At 39.1% G+C, this 20,363-nt stretch overlaps 2 protein-coding genes across 2 annotated transcripts; one reads left to right on the top strand and one right to left on the bottom strand.

Moving 5' to 3' along the window:
- Positions 1-35: 35 nt before the first annotated feature.
- Positions 36-1,657, bottom strand: LOC149406995 (phospholipase A1-IIdelta-like). The gene is made up of 2 exons (XM_089625797.1): positions 1,076-1,657; positions 36-830 (listed from the first exon to the last, which is right to left on the bottom strand). Exons 1-2 carry the CDS (start codon positions 1,562-1,564, stop codon positions 252-254), a joined length of 1,068 nt encoding a protein of 355 aa, XP_089481923.1. The 5' UTR covers positions 1,565-1,657; the 3' UTR covers positions 36-251.
- Positions 1,658-7,832: 6,175 nt separating this feature from the next.
- Positions 7,833-9,409, top strand: LOC149406994 (phospholipase A1-IIdelta-like). Its single transcript, XM_089628489.1, has 2 exons — positions 7,833-8,359; positions 8,801-9,409. Exons 1-2 carry the CDS (start codon positions 7,868-7,870, stop codon positions 9,347-9,349), a joined length of 1,041 nt encoding a protein of 346 aa, XP_089484615.1. The 5' UTR covers positions 7,833-7,867; the 3' UTR covers positions 9,350-9,409.
- The last annotated feature ends 10,954 nt before the right edge of the window (positions 9,410-20,363 follow it).

Genomic DNA, 20,363 nt, shown 5'->3' with positions numbered 1-20,363 from the left:
ATGAACTTGACAATAAATAAAATAAAATTAAAAAATATATTATTTTGGTATTTTACAATAGCATCCTACTCTCTTAAATTAAATTTGGGGCAATGGGCCCAGGAGTTGGTCCTTATGACATTTCTAAATAAAATATACCATGAGAAAATTCTTCATGGAATGGGACAGGAGCGATCTCTAGATTAAGCCGTGTATCTGCGTCGTTGACTTAGACCAATAAAATAAATCAAACGTTCTACGTTTCACTATTACTACAGAACTTGTACTAGACCGTCAGTCTGCACGGCAAGCTCGTTGTTGAACTTCCCTCTGAGCGCGTCCAACGTCACAATCAGGCTGTGATTGTTAGCCACGTCATACCAGTTCCCGGGATGCTGAATCTCAAGGCCCGCGGTGGCTATGGGGACGTAAAAAGGCAGAGCCGAGTCGGGAAGCTGAGGCACCACATCACCGGCGTTCCTGGCTTGGAGGATGTTGAGGTTGGGATGGGTCTCCACGCGCCTCTTGAACGCCGCGTTGCCCACCTGCGGGCACCCGAACACCACCGCCGCCACGTAGACGCCGGCGCTGACGTCAGCGTTCTCGACGAGGTCGAAAGCGCAGAGCGTGGCAAGCGCACCGCCGAGGCTGTGGCCCGTGACGATCACGCTGACGTTCTCGCCGCTGTGCTTCTCCACGAGTGCCCGCACGGCTGATCTCACCTGCGTCCTCGCGCTGGTCGTCGCGTGGGTTGACTTCGAGTCCTCGCTCGTGTACACGCTGTACCAGCCTTGGTGGACTTGCACTGTGTTGTCGATCTTCCGGGCGTTCAGGAGCGGACCAGCCGACGCCTGTAGGAGAGCCAAAAAAAATATTAATTAAAAAGAACTTCTAGCTAGGTTTCACAATATATATTTTTATGTGATGCTTAATTATAATAATAACTACTTGATTTTCTTAGCGTTACTTATATCATGCGCAACTTTTAGGGTTGTACACTTTGAAATACTTTATATATTGTGATTGGACAAAGTTAAAGAATTCATACAATCAGACTTGCTAATAAAATAAGTTAATTATCTAGGTCTCTACGTACCTGGAGGGCTCCGACGACATTACTGGTCCACTCGGACGCCATGATGGTCCCACGCCAGACCACGTAGATCTCGCGGCGGCCCGTAGCAAGGCTGGCCTCATCCGAGCTGGTAGCCACGTAGCCCATCCAGTTGGACTGGCGGTCCCATGGCTCGCGGACGGCGGGGCCCGGGTGAAGGAACAGGTTTCGGGAAGGGTCGCCGGTGCCAGAGGCGGCGTAGAAGAATGAGATGGCTCGGTAGAGGAAGCCGCCGGAGCTGTGGTCGAAGAGGCGTGGGACCGCAGCGAAGAAGGACTCTATGTTGGGGTATCGGGTGTTTCCACGCTGCGGGGACGCTGCGTCGGAGTCGAAGGCGTCATACGTGGCCTGAGAGAATTCGGCGCAGCGGATGATGAGCTGGCAGAGGCCGGGGTCGAGCTCGGGCTCGATGAGGCCGGTCCAGTCTTTACTTCCAAGTATCTCTTCCCATGGGGTCATGATGTCTTCCATTTTTTTTCTGCAACAAGTAGTTTACAACAAGAGGATGTACTTGTTAATTTTAATATTCTATTTTTTTTCCTTAATTTTAAATGGGTATGTGTAAGAATGTGTATGTTTGAGATCAGTTGATGCTTACAAATTCTATTTTATAAGCAACTAGGCTGACTCTCTTCTGGCGGACGAAGTCTGGATAGTGACTCATGAACGAAAGTTTCTTGATCATGACTTGGTCTCCCAGGCTCAATATGTTGGTTATTTTGACTCATTTCTTGGCGTGTCATGAACTTGCGACAATTCTTTATGATGAATGTTCAACTACATATTTAACTAGAAGAGATTTTCAATTTCAAGTGAGACTAAAGAATACAGAAAATATATATATAAAAAAAAAACCTCCTTTTGGACCAAATCACAAAATATTTCCATGTATTTTACACTCTATCAAACAACAAAAACTCCCTTAGTTTTTTACTTAATTATTTTTAAAATTATATACTAAAGCCAAACTGAAAAAGTACCATATAATATGCAATCTTACATAATTTCACTGACTAATCAATGATCATATAGCATTAAATGCATTTCAATTCAGTGCACTACAAATATTCCACCTATATTATGCATTGATATTATGCGCGCATTTCGATTGTTGATGCAGTACCTAAATGACATACACATATAAAAATAAATTTATATGCGTCCCATAATATTAGACCATGTATTCTGATAACTTAATGAAACTCGTCTAAAAGGCTGATCTGTATATTTCGGCAACTAGTACGATAGGTAATTAATTAGATTTTGTAACTTTATTTACTATGTAATCGTTGAAAAATGTTGTGACGACCCCTTGATCCACAAAAGAGAGATTGAATAATATGTGCAATTAAAGGTCTCAATTGGGCAGGACCGACCCAACCCTTTTTCTTCAAGCCCGAGAGACGCCCGAACCTGAGCCAAATCAAAACTCGAACTCAAACCTTTTTTTATTGGAGGTCCGGACTATGCCTAAAAAATAGAACTTTAGGCCTAGCTAATTCAGGACCAAGCCATCGATCCTTGAAGCCGAGGACCGGGTCTGGACCCGGATTTGAAAAGAGCTTAAACTAGACTTCAAAAAGGCCAAACTAAAGCCACTAAAAACAAATAAATAAATAATTTGTAACTTATAAAACCCACTTTTAATCAAAATAATATAACTTTTAGTTTAAAAAAAAAAACATATCATGAATAATAAAATTTAATTTATGTGTCAAAAACACTTTTTATACATAGAAACATAACTTTTAGCATTAAAAATATATATTTTTAACAATAAAAAGGGTTGGGCCCGAACCGGGCCTAATTAGGGCTCGGATCCAAACTGGGTTGGACTTTTTTAAGGGTCCGGGCCGAGCCGAACTTGAGGGCCTACACCCTAGCCCTTGTTTAGGTCCTTAAACATGCCCAATTTGACTTTGACTCTTTTCAAAAAGGGCCGGGCCGATTAGCCCATTATTGGTCCGACCCAATTGACACCATGCTAGACGAACATGGGCTCATATAATTGTCGATAAAAGGCAGCGATTCCTCAAGGAATATTCAGAAAAATGCATCAGACGTTTAAATTAATGTTCATTGTATATGACAAAGTTTCTGCATCTTACGCTCTTTCGCTAGGCGTCTTGAATACAAAACGTAGAAGGTCTTATTTTACATTTCTACAATAGGACAAAAAGTAATTTTGGATGCGACTTTTGTCGCATCCAAAAGTCCAATATTCAAATCCAATGGTCAAAATCGATGCGACTTTGGATGCGACAAAGTCGCATCTATTGACCATGGATGCGACTAGTGCATCCTAAAGTCCAGACCTTTTTGATGCAACAAGTCGCATCCATTATCGCATCTGTAGCTATTTCAGCCATATTCACTTTGGCGGGATATTAGACTATTGGATGCGACAAGTCGCATCCAATAGTCTTTCCCACGTTTTGCGGCTAGAATATTGGATTTTGGACATTCATGAAGTTGACGCCACTACCTTGGCCTTAGTTCCATTGACAATACAAGTGTCAGACATCGAGCTGAAACTTAGTTTGATATTGATGTTGGCGTCGATGAAGAAGGCGACGATGAGGAAGATGAGGCACGCCTCGTTTTTTAGGGAGAAGATGTCGTTGTCGATATAGAAGATGATACTAACATTATATCGACTGATGACGATGAATGAGTAATATTAATATTATTAGTATTTTTAATTGTTTATTTTGATGAAACAAATTACTTTTTACTTATATTGTTTTCATCTTATAGGGTGTCGATCGCCACTGAGGCAGGTGGAGGCGAGGATCCCCCACAGACACCGGAATCCGCTAGTTCTAAGGCTACACGGAGATCGACGACTGGTGCGACTTCTGAGAAAGCGATGAGAGGGGTCGAAGGTGTGAAGGTTGTTGTCTACGACCCGATACAGCAGACGTTTTACCGGACCGTTAGGAAAAAGAATAAGAAGATCGGAGTATTCTTCATGCGTCTGAGAGTTTATATCCGCGGCTCGATTATGATGCACATCTCTAGCTGGCCAGACGTATCGCCTGTCTGTCGACGTTATTTCGATCGGACTCCATAGTGAGTTCACTTTGCGAGGTACGCTCAACAGATTGATATCGAGCCGAGATTGACGTTACTATCATTCACGATGCAAAGCGAATTTTTCGGAATGCAAATTCGAAAGTATCGAAGAAGTTCTGACTCAAATTATGCGGCCAAAAAGATCTCGCCAAACAACAAACGCCAAAGGGTATGAGTTAGGTTGATTAGGAGAAGACGATAGAGAGGTTTGATACATAAGAGTTTAAGTTAATATTTTTAAAGAAATTGTTATCTTCTATGAACTCGAATTAACTCAATTTAGTGTCTGAACCCAACAAAGTAAATAAGAGAATAAGAAGACAAAGAGTCAACATGGGTCGATATCTTGGGCTCTGCACTAGAGACGTGGCAGCACTACCACCAAGACGACAAAGGCAACTGGGCAACAAAAGCCGCGAAAGGCCTCTATGTAAGTTGTAATGTTGCATTAATTTTATCATGTAAACTACTTATTATTTATTATCTAATAATCTTTATTTTTTATCACAATTGTAAAGGAACTAATCCAGAGTCAAATGGCGGATATTCAGCTGCAAGCGGAGGAAGAAGGCGCAGAGGTGGACATCGATGACCTAGAGCAGGCAGTGATGCGTATAGTTCTCGAGCGGCGTCGAGATTGGGAAATGGGAGCTTTGCTCCTAGTTGTACCTCAGGACGCGAGCTCGCCATCATATTCGTCCTCTCGCACTCGGCACGATCCAACAGTTAGCGAGTTGCAGTCAACACTGCAAGTCCAACAAGCCATGATGGAGCAAATGCATTGACAGATCTTCGAGCTCACGCAGAGCATGAGATCGAGTCAGTCGTCGCCCATGCAGACTCAGTCGCGCCCTCGACAGCACAACCTCAGACTATGCCGCCACCAGTTACAAGGGTTTATGATCAGACGCCAGAATCTGTAGAGTTCTAGCGAGAGAATCCTAGCGGCAGCGGCGCAAGAGGAGGCAACAGCGCATCCCGAGGATGCGGAATAGAATCATCCACAATGGAAAAGTGGTTTCAAGTGCGGAAGAAGTAGTTGTATATCTATTGTTAGCGAACAAAAAGTTACGTTAATGTTATTTTACAAAATATCTCAAATGTAATATTTTTTGTATTACGTTATAAGAAACTTATTTTCTAATTCGAATTTTTATTCTGATTATTATATAATTATTTAGTAAATATTAATTAAATTTAATATATATATATATATATATATATATATCATTGGATGCGACTTGTCGCATCCAATACTCTAGCTGCCAAAACGCGGGAAAGACTATTGGATGTGACAAGTCGCATCCAAAAAGTTTCCGCACTTTGGCAGATTCGCATCCAATAGTCTAATATCCCGCCAAAGCAAATATGGTAGAATAGCTACGGATGACATAATGGATGCAACAAAGCTCTGGACTTTTGAATGCGACTAGTCTCATTCGGGGTCAAAGGATGCGGACTATTGAAGCGACAAAGTCGCATCCATTTTGATCATTGGATGCGACTATTGGAATTTTGGATACGACAAAAATCCCATTCAAAAGTACTTTTTGTCTTACTTTTTGTCTTAGTGTGATTTTGGCTTCAATTTAGTCCAAGATCCACTTTTGTAGTGTGATTTTGGCTTCACTTTAGTCCAAGATCCCGTTGACCAACATGTTAAGGTGATTTACATTGCAATTTTTTTGGTGGAGGTAATACACTTAGCTTATAGTGGGTAATTTGAATACAAACTATGAACTCCTTTTTATATCATTCGATACTCACAAACTTTATCTTCCTTTCCAATGTGGGATTTTTTTTTCACTCTAATATTTGCCAAAAACTCAATAGAAAATTGATCATTTCATATTTTTAGAAGATAACTAAAATAATAGTTAGAGAAAGAAGAAAAAAAATGTAATGTGAGACTAAAGCAAAGTACAATCGAAATGAGTAGACCAACCTCGATTAGGATCATATTATATATAGGCCATAACTTTAGTTGAAAAACATACAATATAAATCAGGTATTGGTATAGTTCTCATTTACTCAGATATTGGTACAGCTCTTATCTAACATGCACCATAACATTTCTATGTAAATTCCAGTATACTAACTCTTTTTTTTTTTTTTTTTTTTTTTTTTAACTAATAAGGTATGATCCCCTTTAAAAATTAGATTGAGAAATGGTATTTAATTATTTTAGAAGTATGATTTGGTAATCTTTATATAATATTCGTCTTTGTTAACAATATTAGTGAGACAGTTAAATAGTAAACAGACATAAAATTATGACTCATGCTCTTGTATATCATTACGCAAATTCAATGTCTACTGTAAAACACTCGTTATATTAAACTATTTTTTTTTTCATAAGAAGTCAAAAGTAACTTTATGATAACTCTAACAACTCGTTGTGTGAAATCGTTAACGAATGATAGTGGAATGATAAAGCTTTTTTTTTTATTGCTTTCGTAAAGTTAGAGCCGCCGGTTGACGGAGTTCTAACCTCTTTTGTTTGTTGTTCTCGTCTAGCCTGTGTTCTTAAATGGTAAAAACGTGTAACTGAAATTTAATACTATATTTTATATATGGACTTGCAAATATTATGGTGCAAGTTTGAACACATTCAAAGACATCCCAAACTTTAACGGGAGACTTTTTTCCACTTCCAGAAACGGTTAGAAGTGGTCTTTATAAACTAATTTCTAGTAAATAGTTAATATCAAGCGACTTTCAAATTTATAATAAAAAATATATATTAAATTATTTTTAATTTATAAGAATACTCGTTGTTATCATGATGAACGGTTCCAAACACTTTAAGAGTATTCAGGTAGGATTGTCTCTATTTAGTTGTTTCGTTCCCTCTTTTTATAATGGTAAATTTTTGAGGTCATATAGTGATCAGGCCCATGGTAAATTTATTCTAAGAACGCCATTTTATAGTTTCTCTCTTATTTATATACTTGTTTGAAATAATTTTAACATATTAAAAAAAGAGGTTAAAGAGTTATAAAAATTAACGTAATAAAATAGTGAAGAGGACAAAAAATTATTAAAACCAATACGACATTAAAAAATAATTCTGTTTAGATATACATATTACACTATTTAAAGGTTTTATCTTTAATGTCTCTTTAATTTTTTCTTTCTATTCATTTTATTATATAATTTTGTGCTTTTGTATTATATAACAGCCACATGCTAAGTGAGTTTTGTGGTGAAATTTTAAAATGGCTATTTTACTACACAATTTTATTATATTATTAAAATATTAGAAAAATAATGTGATTATATATTTACGTTTTGTTAAATTTTTAACTATGTACGGATTATATATTATGTTGGGATTACTTCCTTAAAGCGCAGATTAATTCACCTGTGCTTAGTAATCTGCAATCCCAATATATAGACTTTTATGCAGTTGAAAAATCTTCGTAGACTATTGTTTCGCAAATTCATGACACGCCAAAAAGTAGTCAAAAACGCAAACAAGTTGAGCTTCCGAGACAAAGTCAGGATGTAGAAGAAACAACAATCAGGTAGTTTCGTTCATTGTTCATGAGACTCATTAGCCGTCTTCTGTTTTTTCCGTCAATATTACCCAGCTTGCAAGCCGCCTATATAATACGTACATCCATTATACACAAATTAAAAAAAAAAAATCAGAAAAATCAAACATTCTTTTTGTATATTCTTTGTAGCTGAAAAACATGGGTGATATCATGACGTCGTCATGGGAAGAGATCCTTGGAAGCAAAGACTGGACCGGCCTCATCGAGCCCGAGCTCGCCCCCGGCCTCCGCCAGCTCATCGTCCGGTGCGCCGACTTCTGTCAGGCCACGTACGACGCCTTCGATTCTGACGTGGCATCTTCTGAGCGCGGAAACACCCGACACCCCAACATAGAGTCCTTCTTCGCGGCGGTCCCACGCCTCTCCGACCACAGCTCCGGCGGCTTCCTCTACCGAGCCCTCTCATTCCTCTACGCGGCCTCTGGCACCGGCGACCCTTCCCAGAACCTCTTCCTTCTCCCGGGCCCCGCCACCCGCGAACCGTGGGACCGCGAGTCCAACTGGATGGGCTACGTGGCCGCCACCTCGGACGAGGCCAGCCGCGCTGCGGGCCGCCGTGAGATCTATGTGGTCTGGCGCGGGACCATCATGGCGTCCGAGTGGACCAGTAATGTCGCTGGAGTTCTTCAGGTACCCATCGTGGCCATAACAACTTGAACATTTATATGTACTTTTTTTATAAGTTACACAAAAAAAAAAAAAAACAAAAATTATTGTCTTACCAAAAAAATATTTAAAATTATTTTAAGAAAAATCAGAATCAATATCTTAGGAAAGTAAGTTAGGGTTTTAAACGTTTTTTACAAAAATTTAAGAAGTCAATTTTTTTTTTTTTTTATTGATCAAAAATATCAACACCATATAAACATTTCGAGTATTTATTTGCATCAGCAGCGGTCAGCGGCCGCTAATGCTAATCACATTTTCAAAACATTTTAAACCTATATTTGTGAACTATTTCGTTAATTTTAGACTAACGTTTATTATTTCATGATTTAACCTAGCTAACCAAAAAATTAAAAAAAAAAAAGTTTGATTTTTATTTAATATTTTTTTTTGGCTCTCCTACAGGCGTCGGCTGGTCCGCTCCTGAACGCCGGAAAGATCGACAACACAGTGCAAGTCCACCAAGGCTGGTACAGCGTGTACACGAGCGAGGACTCGAAGTCAACCCACGCGACGACCAGCGCGAGGACGCAGGTGAGATCAGCCGTGCGGGCACTCGCGGAGAAGCACAGCGGCGAGAACCTCAGCGTGATCGTCACGGGCCACAGCCTCGGCGGTGCGCTCGCCACGCTCTGCGCCTTCGACCTCGTCGAGAACGCTGACGTCGGCGCCGGCGTCCACGTGGCGGCGGTGGTGTTCGGGTGCCCTCAGGTGGGCAACGCGGCGTTCAAGAGGCGCGTGGAGGCCCACCCCAACCTCAACATCCTCCACGTCAGCAACGCCGGCGACGTGGTGCCTCAGCTCCCCGACTCGGCTCTGCCGTTTTACGTTCCCATTGCCACGGCGGACTTGGAAATTCAGCATCCCGGGAACTGGTATGACGTGGCTAACAATCACAGCCTGATTGTGACGTTGGACGGGCTCAGAGGGAAGTTCAACAACGGTCTAGATTAAGTTGAATGTAGTAACAGTAAAACGTAGAAGCTTCAATTTAATATTAAACACTTTGCAGTACCACCCAATGATATTTTTTCATTTTTTTTTGTGACTTTTCAAATAATAGTCGAAGTCCATTCTCTGTATATTGATAGTATCAAAACGACGAACTCCTGGTCTAGAACCCGAAGTCAATTCAACGGTATGTATTAAATAATACTTGTTAGTTTCTTTCTTTTTTTATTTAATTTGTTAAGTTTATTCCGAGAAAATATGAAAATTTGTTAAAAAAATATCCAGTAAGCGCAAAATAAGAAATTTTTTATTTTAAATAATATGCTTAGAATTTATTTAGTAAGTTTATTCACTAATAAATTAAATAGGTTCACTAATAGATCAAAAATAAAATGCACTCAATAATGTCATACTATATAACAACTAAACTTATCTCACCATCAACCTTCAATACTTCCCTTTTATTTTCTTACATCGAAAACAAAAAATAATTTTCGAAGTTTTTAAATTTCAATTTTTAATTTGAAATGGATTTGTACATGTAATTATTAGACTGTTAGAAGTAAGAGTGAAAAAAATGAGATAGATGAAATAGAAAGAGAGTACAAATGGAAGTGGGAATGAAGAAAACTGCCAAGCATTGAAGATGGTGGGTAATTTCATATCAAATGAGAAAATAAGTCAGATTTTGATATTGTTGGTACTGGACTTTGTCCATAACGAAGGCCTAACACATTAAGCCCAAAAACTTAAATTCATCGCGAATTCCAGTTTCCTCCGTGTTAGCTTAAAGCCCTCTTCTCTGGAATCACAATTCTTAGGGCATGTTTGGTTCACTTAAAAACAGAGGAATGAAATGGAATCCATTCCAAAAGAATTGAATAATTTTGTTTGGTTCATTTTTTGAAGCTGTAATGATCATTCTACAGAATGATCATTGCTTCATTTTCATTCCACAGTATAAATGAAGAATAGACCATTCCACTGTGGAATCACTTATTTTCCAAAATTATCCTTCAAAGCTTTAGACATTAATAATTTTTTTTTCTTGAAACAATTAAAACCAGTCACATAAATTCAGAACAACAAAAAAGAAAAAAATCAGTGTTGCCATAAATGGCGGTGGAACTGTGCCTCCGCCGTGGCTTCGAGAGGGTCTTCTGGAAGTTCGTCTCGTGGTTCGAGTAGAACCCGAGGAGCCGCACGATGTGGCGGTGCCTGATTCGTCCCAAGGTCTGGATCTCCGCGTTGAACCCGTGGTCGTGGGTGGACCCGCCGCGGCTCATCGCCGGGAGCCGCTTCACCGCCACGCTGCCGCCGCCGGGCATTGATCCTTTGTACACGATCCCGGCCCCGCCTTTTCCGATGATGTTGTCTTCTTTGAGGCAGTCGAGGACGTCGTCGACGGTGAAGTCGAGGCGTTGGAAGGCTGTGAGCTTCCACGAGCGAGACTCGCTGGCTTTCTTTAAGGACCGGGCTTTGACTATGGCCGCGGCGGCGAATGAGATGGAGAATAAGAGGAGGCCGATCACGAGGACGAGTTTGACTGACGCGGAGAGGCCTTTCGAGTGTGGGGTGTGGGATTCGTTGCCGGAGATTCCGTTCTTGCAGGCGCCGAGGTATGGGCCGCAGAGGTTGGGGTTTCCGGCGAAGGAGGTGTAGTTGAAGTAGCTGAACTGGCCGGTCCCTGGGACTAGGCCGGAGAGGTTGTTGAAGGAGAAGTCCACGGAGGTGAGGCTCTGCATTGTGTAGATTAGGATGTTTATTTTACTTTGGAGAAGATGAAGTGAGGGGTATTTTTGTCAATTACTATTTTATTCCATTATTATTTTTAATTGATTAAAAACCGAACCAAACAATTGAATAGCTTTTGATTCTCATTCCATTATCATTCTCTTTCCCATTCTCATTATCATTCCATTTTTCTTTTTCAACCAAACATACCCTTAGAGTCAGACCCTTCTTCGTTGCCGCTCTTTTTTTCCCAATTCCAAACCCTAATTAAAAAACAAAAACCTTAAAACATTATAAATTGAATAAATAAGGCAGATAAAACAAATTAGTTGATTTGAATTTATCCTTGCCTCATTGAATTGTCAACGATACAATAAAACCCACATGCAAACATGTAAATCGTTCTCTTATTCCATCCAAAAAACCATTATTTCAATTTACAATATCGCGCCTCTAAATTCTCATTTCTCTCGCTCTCTCACCTCCGAACGCCACCGATCATCTTCATCGCTCTCATTTTTCTCTCTCACCTTCGATAACCACCGATCATCTTCATCGCTCTCATTTCTCTCGCTTTCTCACCTCCGATCACCACTGAACATCTTCGTCGCTTTCATTTCTCCCGCTCTCTCACCTCCGATCACCGTATCTCTCAACACATTTGGTTCCAACTCTCTCTCTCTCCTCAACGCTCAAAAATGGCTCGCAGTAACAAAAAAGTCACCCCTATGAAGCTGGTTTCAAGGACGCGAAATCATTCAACGAAAAGTTGCATTCACTTTGCCATTTGGGGGAAGTGTTTACAATATACACTTAATTTAAAATGTTTCTTTCTGTGATGAATAGAATACACCCTAAATAATTAAGTTATTAATGACTGGACGAAACCAAGAAATAACCCGTGCAAAATTATAAACCCATATTTATACACTATTGAAGTTCACAAAGTTGTTCTCCCTTTCCCATGTGGGACTTTTTCACTCCTATTATTTTAGGCTCCACACCTCTAACAAGAAGGTACCAATATCTTACTTCTTCTTCTTCTTTCTTCTTTCTTCTTCTTCTTCTTCTTCTTCTTCTTCTTCTTCTTCTTCTTCTTCTTCTTCTTCTTCTTCTTCTTCTTCTTCTTCTTGAAGTAATTATTTCACATTGGTTGTTTTTCGTGGTGTCATTTATCACCGCATTAAGTTTCACACACGCTTCCTTTTCTTCTTCTTCTTCTTCTTCCACAGATTGTAGAGTCCGAAGATCCTGAAGCTGATGATGCTCAGCAATCTGCATGAACCAGGACGTTTCCAATTCAAGGTATATGATACTGTATAATTAATAGATAAATTTGATACGGGAAAAATCACAAAAAAAAAGTATGATGTTAATGCGAGTTCTCGGATAACATTCACGAGACACGTGTTGGTGGTGCGAGCATGCGACGTGTATCAATCTTAGGTTGCGAGTGTCAAATTTCTTATGATTTCCGAAAGGATCATACTGGAGAGAGGATATCTTGTAGTGTTACAACCGCAATGGAGGCATTAGGAAATCGAGGTGGACGGTGTGATTCGTCTTGTTCTTCCCTGTAGTTGGAATAGAAGATACAAATGGTGATATAATGAAATGTTCTTCTTATTAAACAAAGAACATGAGAATTAGATTTCTCAAGCTCTTTGACACTTTTTGAGAGGGAATGTAATTTGGCATAATTTTAGCCTTCTTTTGTGAAAGAGAATATGAGAGAGAGGGAATATTTCTTCTTCAATTCTAGAGACAAAGGAAGTATATTATTCCTCTTTTTTCTTTGAGGCGAGATATTTCTCTTGAGAGTTTGAGATGAAAATGGGAGTTAAGAGAATTCTGAGTTGAGAGAATTTTGAGTTGAAATCACTTTTCTGAATTCAGAATGACTTACCTTCTGGTTGGTGTGAGTGAACTATTTATAGGATATTGGCGCTTGCCGCTTGTCTCTTGTTGCTTAGCGCTTGGCGCGTGAAGCAGGGTCGTGTGCCATCATGAAATAGCTTGCAAACATATTTACCGGTCTTCGGTTTTGGTCAAACATATTTTCGGCTCGTTTGACTGAGTTATCTTTTTGCATTGTGACGTGTTTTTGCAATTGTAACGTCGTTTTATAAATTGAGGCGTCGTTTTTAACATAAGAAAAATGATGGTATAACATTAACCCCCCAGTTTCGCGTGCGAGTTGTCGTGCGGGATATTTTGTAGCCTTGTCGACGCTCTTTCTTTGCTTTCTGGTTGCTCCGTATCTAGACCGTCTATGTGCTCATCTAGACCACGAGGAGTCTGGTTTGAGCCATTTGGGGTCGTGCTCTTGTGGACCATGATGGATCTGACTTTGAGCTTTTTGGCTTGTTCGTTCGGACCAGGTTGGGTTTGATTTTGAGATTTTTAGAGCTGTGCTCGTTCGGACCACAAAGGGTCTGGCTTAAGCTTTTTGGCTCGTCCTGACCACGATGGGTCTGACTTTGAGCTTTCTCCGAATCGTTGAAGTTATGATCTTTGTGTTTCTCAAGACCGGATCTTACTCGACCTCCTTCAGGTTTAGGTGAAATTTACTCCGAGTAACGCAACAACCTTAACCGCTAGCGATCGGGGACAATCTCTCTTTAGGTTAAGCGCGCCCATGCCTCTTGGGGCCGGGGCTTCGCCTTTCTTTGGATTGTCCTTCAGCGCTGTGGGTACCCTGATACGCTACTTGATGATATTTCAACCAAGCCATTGGAAGTCGGGGATTGGGCCACCAAGAACTATGGGGGTTAAGATTTTCGGAGCATGAGAGCCATGCGACTCGAGACCGAACCCTACTCGATCTTCTCCGGGTTTAGGAGAAACTTATTCTAAGTAGTGCAATAGCTTTTACCGCTTGCAGTCGGGGACAATCTCTGTTTTATGCTAAGCGCGCTCATACCTCTTGGGGTCGGGGCTTCGCATATGGATCGTCCCGCGATGCTTTGGGTACGAGGTGTTATGCTACTTGGTGATGATTTCAACCAAGCCATCTGAAGTTGAAGATCGGACGACCTAGAACAACAGAGGTTGTGTTCTTTGGATCTACAGAGGCTGTGCGACTCGATTGTAAGATCGAGCGACCAAAAATCACGAGGGTTGAGATTTTCGGAGCTATGGGGGTCATGCGACTCGATCGCGGGGATCGAGCAACCCATAACCACGAGAGTTGGGATTTCCTGAGCCGCGAGGGCTTGGTAGAATTGAGTGACAAAGGTCATGAGGCCTAGGTGGTGTTGAGTTACAAAGGTCACAAGCTGACGAGCCTTGAATGACAAGAGTCACAAGATGATTCGAGCAACATGGGTTGCAAGGCCGACGTGACAAGGTCGCGTGATGTTTTGGGTGACGCGTGTAGCAAGGCTGAAGAGGCATTCAGTGACAAGGGTCCTGGGCCGAGTGCGACATTTTCTTGTGGAGCCTCTTGGACTTGGTTCCGTCACGTTTGGATTTGAGCTCGTGCATTGAATGTGATGCTCTACGCTCGTCGGGGGACAACCCTTTCAAAGATAAGTGTATGGTTAGACATCTTGCAGGAGATCTCCTGGCGTCGTCTTGAGGTCTTTGGAAGAAAGGTCCTCCGTTCTTGATACTTTTTTGCGGAGGAGTCTTCAGGTTCTAATGATTCAGGAGAAGAGTCCCCGATTCAGATGCTTTGACGGAGTAGTCCTCCAGTCTTTGAACTTCTGGTAGAGGTATCTTCTACTTTTTATGATTTGGCGGAATAGTCTCTTGGTCTTGAGGCATGAATAAAGATTACCACAGAGGAAGGCTTGTAACGTTCTCATATGGAGAGGCTTGTTACAGTCCCGTAGAGGGAGGCTTGTGATGATCCTGTGGGGGAAGCCTTGCGATGGTCTCACAGAGGGAAGTGGATTTTCCGGTGGAGAAATCGTGGTTGTTTCTTAGGTTGCGAGTGTCAAATTTCTTATGGTTTTCGAAAGGATCAGACTGGAGAGAGGATATCTCGTAGTGTTATAACCGTAATGGAAGCCTTAGGAAATCGAGGTGGACGGTGTGATTCATCGTTTTCATCCTTGTAGCTGGAATAGAAGATACAAAGGATGGTATATAATGAAATGTTCTTCTTATTAAGAGAAGAACATGAGAATTAGATTTCTCAAGCTCTTTGACACTTTTTGAGAAGGAATGTAATTTGGCATAATTTTAGCCTTCGTTTGTGAAAGAGAATATGAGAGAGAGGAAATATTTCTTCTTCAATTCTAGATAGGAGGAAGTAGATTAGGGTTCGTACTTTTTGGCACGACGTGTGTCTTGTTTTATTTGGCCATAGTGTGCCTGGTGAGCTTCTACAAGGACGCGGCGGATATAAGATCAGTCTTACTTGAAGTTATATCTTGTTTCGTAAATATCACTATGTACGCATCACCGCTCTTCATCTTGGTATGCAATTAATTAATCGATTATATTATATTTATTGAGATTATTTTGTTGTGACGACCCGACTTTTCGGACCGTCTGAATTATCTTAATTTTTTTTTACTTAAAAACAAATGTGGATAATTTTTTTTAAACATCATTTCAAATAATTATAAAGTCTAGACTTTAAAATAAAACAACTTTGAAAATAACCACAAAATTTAAAGTCTTACAAAATTATCTGGTAAATATAATAGAAATGTTTAATTCGTAATTCAAAACCAAAGTAGATGATCGAAAAAATACTTAACAGAATTAAAACCATAAAATTCAACTTCAGTTTGGCAAAGCTAATTAAACTTTTAAAAAAATATATCTTAACCATAAAATCCCAAACCGAGTGTTTAGAAATTTGTGTAGCGGAAGTCTTTTAAAAAAACGAGCAAAACCACAACCCAACCCCTTAGCCATCGAACGCCGCTGATCCACCCTCCTCATTTGTTCATTGGTTGTTTACCTACAGCACAGACGAAAACACATAGTATGACTTCCACTCAGCGAGAATAACTATGACTCACAAAAAGATGAGTAATGCAATGGATGAACTGATTATTAGTGTTTTAGTTATAACGATATCATGGTCTTTCGTATCATAAATCTTATCATATTTTATTCGGGGTCCCTCTAGAGTAGTCGTACCAATTTCAATGTACACTTTGGAAATAAACTACGGAGCTTCGACCTCCCATAGTTCGCACCATCTAATAAACATATATCGTATGAGAAAACTCCCTTTATGAGCCCGTAGGTCGGCTCGAGAGAATTCTCTTAATACATCTGTAGCACGAGGCGGTACGACTCTCTTACTTATCTTATCACTTGATTATTCGCGTTGCATACAAATATGATAGATGACATAAACATAATTAATAACATGATTAAGAATAATAACATGTTGTGCAAAAATTCAACTAAACTCATACATGCTCATCATAACGAGAAATATCATAATCAATGCAAAATAAACTCAACAACACATAACCACATACATAACATACCAAACAACAATCGCATAACCCATAATAATCAAATTAGATCACACACTCATCAAATTTAAACTTTGAACAAATCCGTGTTGTAGTGTGATTATTCTCACCTTATTTCGAGAACGTACGACCTTAGACTTTCGGTCGATTGGAAGAGCTATCGGCTCGGGACCTAGTCGAAGGAATAATAATTAGGTTCTAATAAATACTTATGGATGTAAAAAGTTTCTGGAAAACTTAGAAACGGGACCCGCAAGTGAAAAGACGAAAATACCATATGCCCTAGGGTTTCGGCAAAACATTAATTTTAATGAAAAATTTGGAAAAATTCCAAAGCTATGAAAAATTATTTTGAACATTCTCTTCTTCTATGGTCTGACCAAAAATGATTTTAAAAATAACAAAAACTAAAATAAAGATATAACGTGGAAAAAGAGATTTATAAAAATTCTGGAACCGGTCTGCGCACTGGTCCAACATTAAATCCTAAATGAATTTTCAATGATTAAAAACTAATAAAAGTTTTATCATATAACACATAAAAGTATCTTGTATTAAATTTCAATAAAAAATACGTTTTGTAGATATTTTTAAAAATAAAAGAACATGTTGTTTGAAACAGAAATAAAATGTATGTACACCGATTGTAAATGAGTTTTAAAATAAAAACCGTTCATCCAAAAATCATGAAACTTTAAATAAATATCAATAACATCTTAAATACTCATCCATAAAATATTCAGATTAAAATAATATGCGTAGCTAATAATTATTAATACGCTTTCTTACTGCCCAAAATTTGATAAATACAAAACATGTTTAAGACTATATTTCTTCATAAATAAATTGTACCTAAAAAAATATGAACACCAAAAGAGAGATGAGAAAAATTCCGAAAAATACTTTGAGGGTGATGAACATATATATATTTTAGTCGCTAGAGAGTTTGTCTCGGGGATGAACAAAAGATAAGGAAAAGCTATAAGAGAAGATGAGAGTGATAGAGAGACTGTGAGGGTGAGATAGCTAGGGATAGAAAATGAACATGAGAAAAAAATGACGCTCCAAAAGTATAAACAATTATATTTGGTAGTTTATATTCTTAAAGTTTGATTCTCTTCTATTATTCTTATAGAAATTCTCACCGAAACGATTTCCAAAAAAAATATTAACACCAATAAATCAATTACATTACTTCTGCATTGATAGTTAATTAATCCTCATTATTCTCCAACAATTACGTTCTTTCAGCCCAAAGCACGCAAGAAAAGAGTTATACTATTACTACATATATACATGTGCATAATTAATATTGAGCTGCTTTCTAAAAAGGGTCAAACGGTTATATAGCCCAATAGAACTTAAGTTTTTTGCAAAATAGCCATAGTTTGTCAACTATAAGCAAACTAGCCCAAGTAAGATTAATCTAGGCTGGATTAAATTTAATCCCAACGAACTATAAAGACATAATGTAAGTTTTATGAAGACTGGATTAGAATTAATCAAGGCAGGATTAAAAATCATAGTACTCTCAATTGGCTATTTTGCTATACCTAATAAAACTATGGCTATTTTTCAAAAATCATAGTTTGAATTGGCTACTTCATACCATTTTTCCTTCTAAAAATATCATATGAAATATACGTTATCACTTTTTTTACTACAAAAAATTCTATAATCTATAAAGACACCATAAAGAGTTTTGCGCAGCTTGAACACATGACCGGGTTGATGAGCAACACCCGGAGGCCGGAGACAGTGTCATGTAGACCTCCTCATGAAGATCACCATACAAAAAAACATTCTTCACATCTATATGAGATATCTTCCCCCGATAAACGAAAGCCACAACAATTAGAATGTGGATGGTCGTCATTGCAACTGGCGCATAAATCTCTTCATAATCTATACCATACTCTTGTGAATAACCTTTAGCAAGAAGACGAACCTTATACCGCTCCATGTACTCATCAGATTTGGTCTTGATCTTATAGACCCAATGAGATCCCATGACTCGCTTCCCCGACGGCAACGGTATGAAGTCTCATGTATGAGTCTATCTTAGACCAGTAGGTTCCTCTGTTGGAATAGATCTAGGATTAAGAAAATATTTATCTCTTTTAACAAGCGGCGGAATATAAAAATTTTCTTTAAAAACTCGTAAAACGTTTTTACAACCTAGACAAAGTGCATGAACATATAATTTAAAATATTAAAACTACTTTGAGTTTTTATTCGGTACCAACCTTGAATGGAGCTTGAACGTTGAGAAGCCTTAGGAAGGTTGAAACGCTTGTCTCCCCACTCAGCTCGCATCTCCCACTAGTCTTCTTGAACCTGTGAGCAACCACGAAAGTTTCTACCACTAGAGTCTTTAGAGTTTAAGTTGGATTTAGTGTGTAGGCACTTTAAAACACTATGACTCAAGAACAAGTCTTTGAGCAAATAGCTAAAACAAAACGCTAGGTCTAATGTGTTGTCAATGGTGTCCACAAGAAGAGCTGTAGTCTTTACTTATGTACATTTGATGTAATAAAGTCTCATGAAGACTCTTGCTTGTAACTGCTTATTTATTAATAAAATTTGAAACGTTCATTCATTCTTCCTTATCTGTTTGAAGCTTTATGATAATCTATAGTCTATAGTCCTTAAACAAACCTAACAACACATGAAGCGACAAATGTAGATTTGCATGGACAAACTCTTCATGGTTTGCTTAAAACTGCACATTCACAATCTAAGGATCAAAGGACTATTGATCTCAGTACGATTTTTAGGAGAATCTATGATGTCTGGTTATGGGACATTGAGAGTTGGAGACTCTATAATTCTTCTAGGTATCTTCTGAAGGTACTGAATTGACCAGTGCACTTTTAGAGATAAGATAAGAACAAACCATTTAACCTATTATGTCTCGAAGTCACTACATATGAATTGCATCATGCTTACCGCAATCCTGAAATTAAACATGTCATTTCATAGCTTACGTACTCTCATTTGAGAAAGTCAGAGTTCGGATTCACTATGTGATTCTTAACATGACCTATTGGTGAAGTACTAAGTTATGAAGATGTCATGAGTAACTTTGTGAAGATCTCATAGATATGGAATTCATGTACAAGATTGCTGAGATGCAATGTATATCATCTCATACTTTGTTCCTTGGAATGTGAATAAATGAACTAGCCAGTGTCCAAATTGAGTCATGACTCTTTTGGATGAAACAACGTGACTTGTTAGCTCCTCGTTAATACATTGTTTATGACTTATTCACAAGTGATAAATGAGTTGAGGAAATAACAGTTAGAAGGGTAAAATGGTAATTTTGTAAATCCCGACTAGCTGATGATATTCATGAAGGGTAAACATAGATAATATTCAGTGGATCCACTCATCACAATTAAGTTGAATTCTTGAGTAGAAAATAAATTCATTTGAACCGAGAGACAGCGTCACTGATCCCACGGCCTTCGCTGACACCGAGCTCCCATCACCCCATCTGAAGAAGAAGTCACCTTCCTCTAAACTTTTGCTTTTCCTAAAACCAGTCAAGGAATAACAAATATGGTTAATAGCAACGGAGTCAAGAATCCTCTTGATACATTATCAGCAACTAAGCATACTTCGGTAATCAGTATAATACCTTTTTCCTTTGTTTAGAGGTAGGCAGGACAGTTCCTGCCTCAGTGTCCGGGTTCATTGCAGTGGTGGCACTTGTCGTTAGACTTGTCCACCTTAGCTGCCAAGGGCTTCTTCTTCTTCTGAACCTTTGGTTGGTTCTTCTTTTCGGCCTTGCGAGGTCTCTTCTTAGATCCAGAGGTGGAGGCTCTGTGCTA

This window comes from Urtica dioica, chromosome 1 (genome assembly GCF_054948205.1).
Source record: "Urtica dioica subsp. dioica isolate 48M chromosome 1, U.dioica_male_clone48M_v1_H2, whole genome shotgun sequence".
Taxonomy (NCBI): Eukaryota; Viridiplantae; Streptophyta; class Magnoliopsida; order Rosales; family Urticaceae; genus Urtica; species Urtica dioica.
This window is presented reverse-complemented; position numbering and strand designations above follow the sequence as displayed.

Excerpts from the sequence above, each read along its gene's own strand:
- LOC149406995 (XM_089625797.1), bottom strand. The coding sequence starts at position 1,564 with ATGGAAGACATCATGACCCCATGGGAAGAGATACTTGGAAGTAAAGAC. Across the intron at positions 831-1,075 it reads ATGTCGTCGGAGCCCTCCAG|GCGTCGGCTGGTCCGCTCCT; the intron begins GTACGTAGAGAC and ends GCTCTCCTACAG.
- LOC149406994 (XM_089628489.1), top strand. The coding sequence starts at position 7,868 with ATGGGTGATATCATGACGTCGTCATGGGAAGAGATCCTTGGAAGCAAA. Across the intron at positions 8,360-8,800 it reads ATGTCGCTGGAGTTCTTCAG|GCGTCGGCTGGTCCGCTCCT; the intron begins GTACCCATCGTG and ends GCTCTCCTACAG.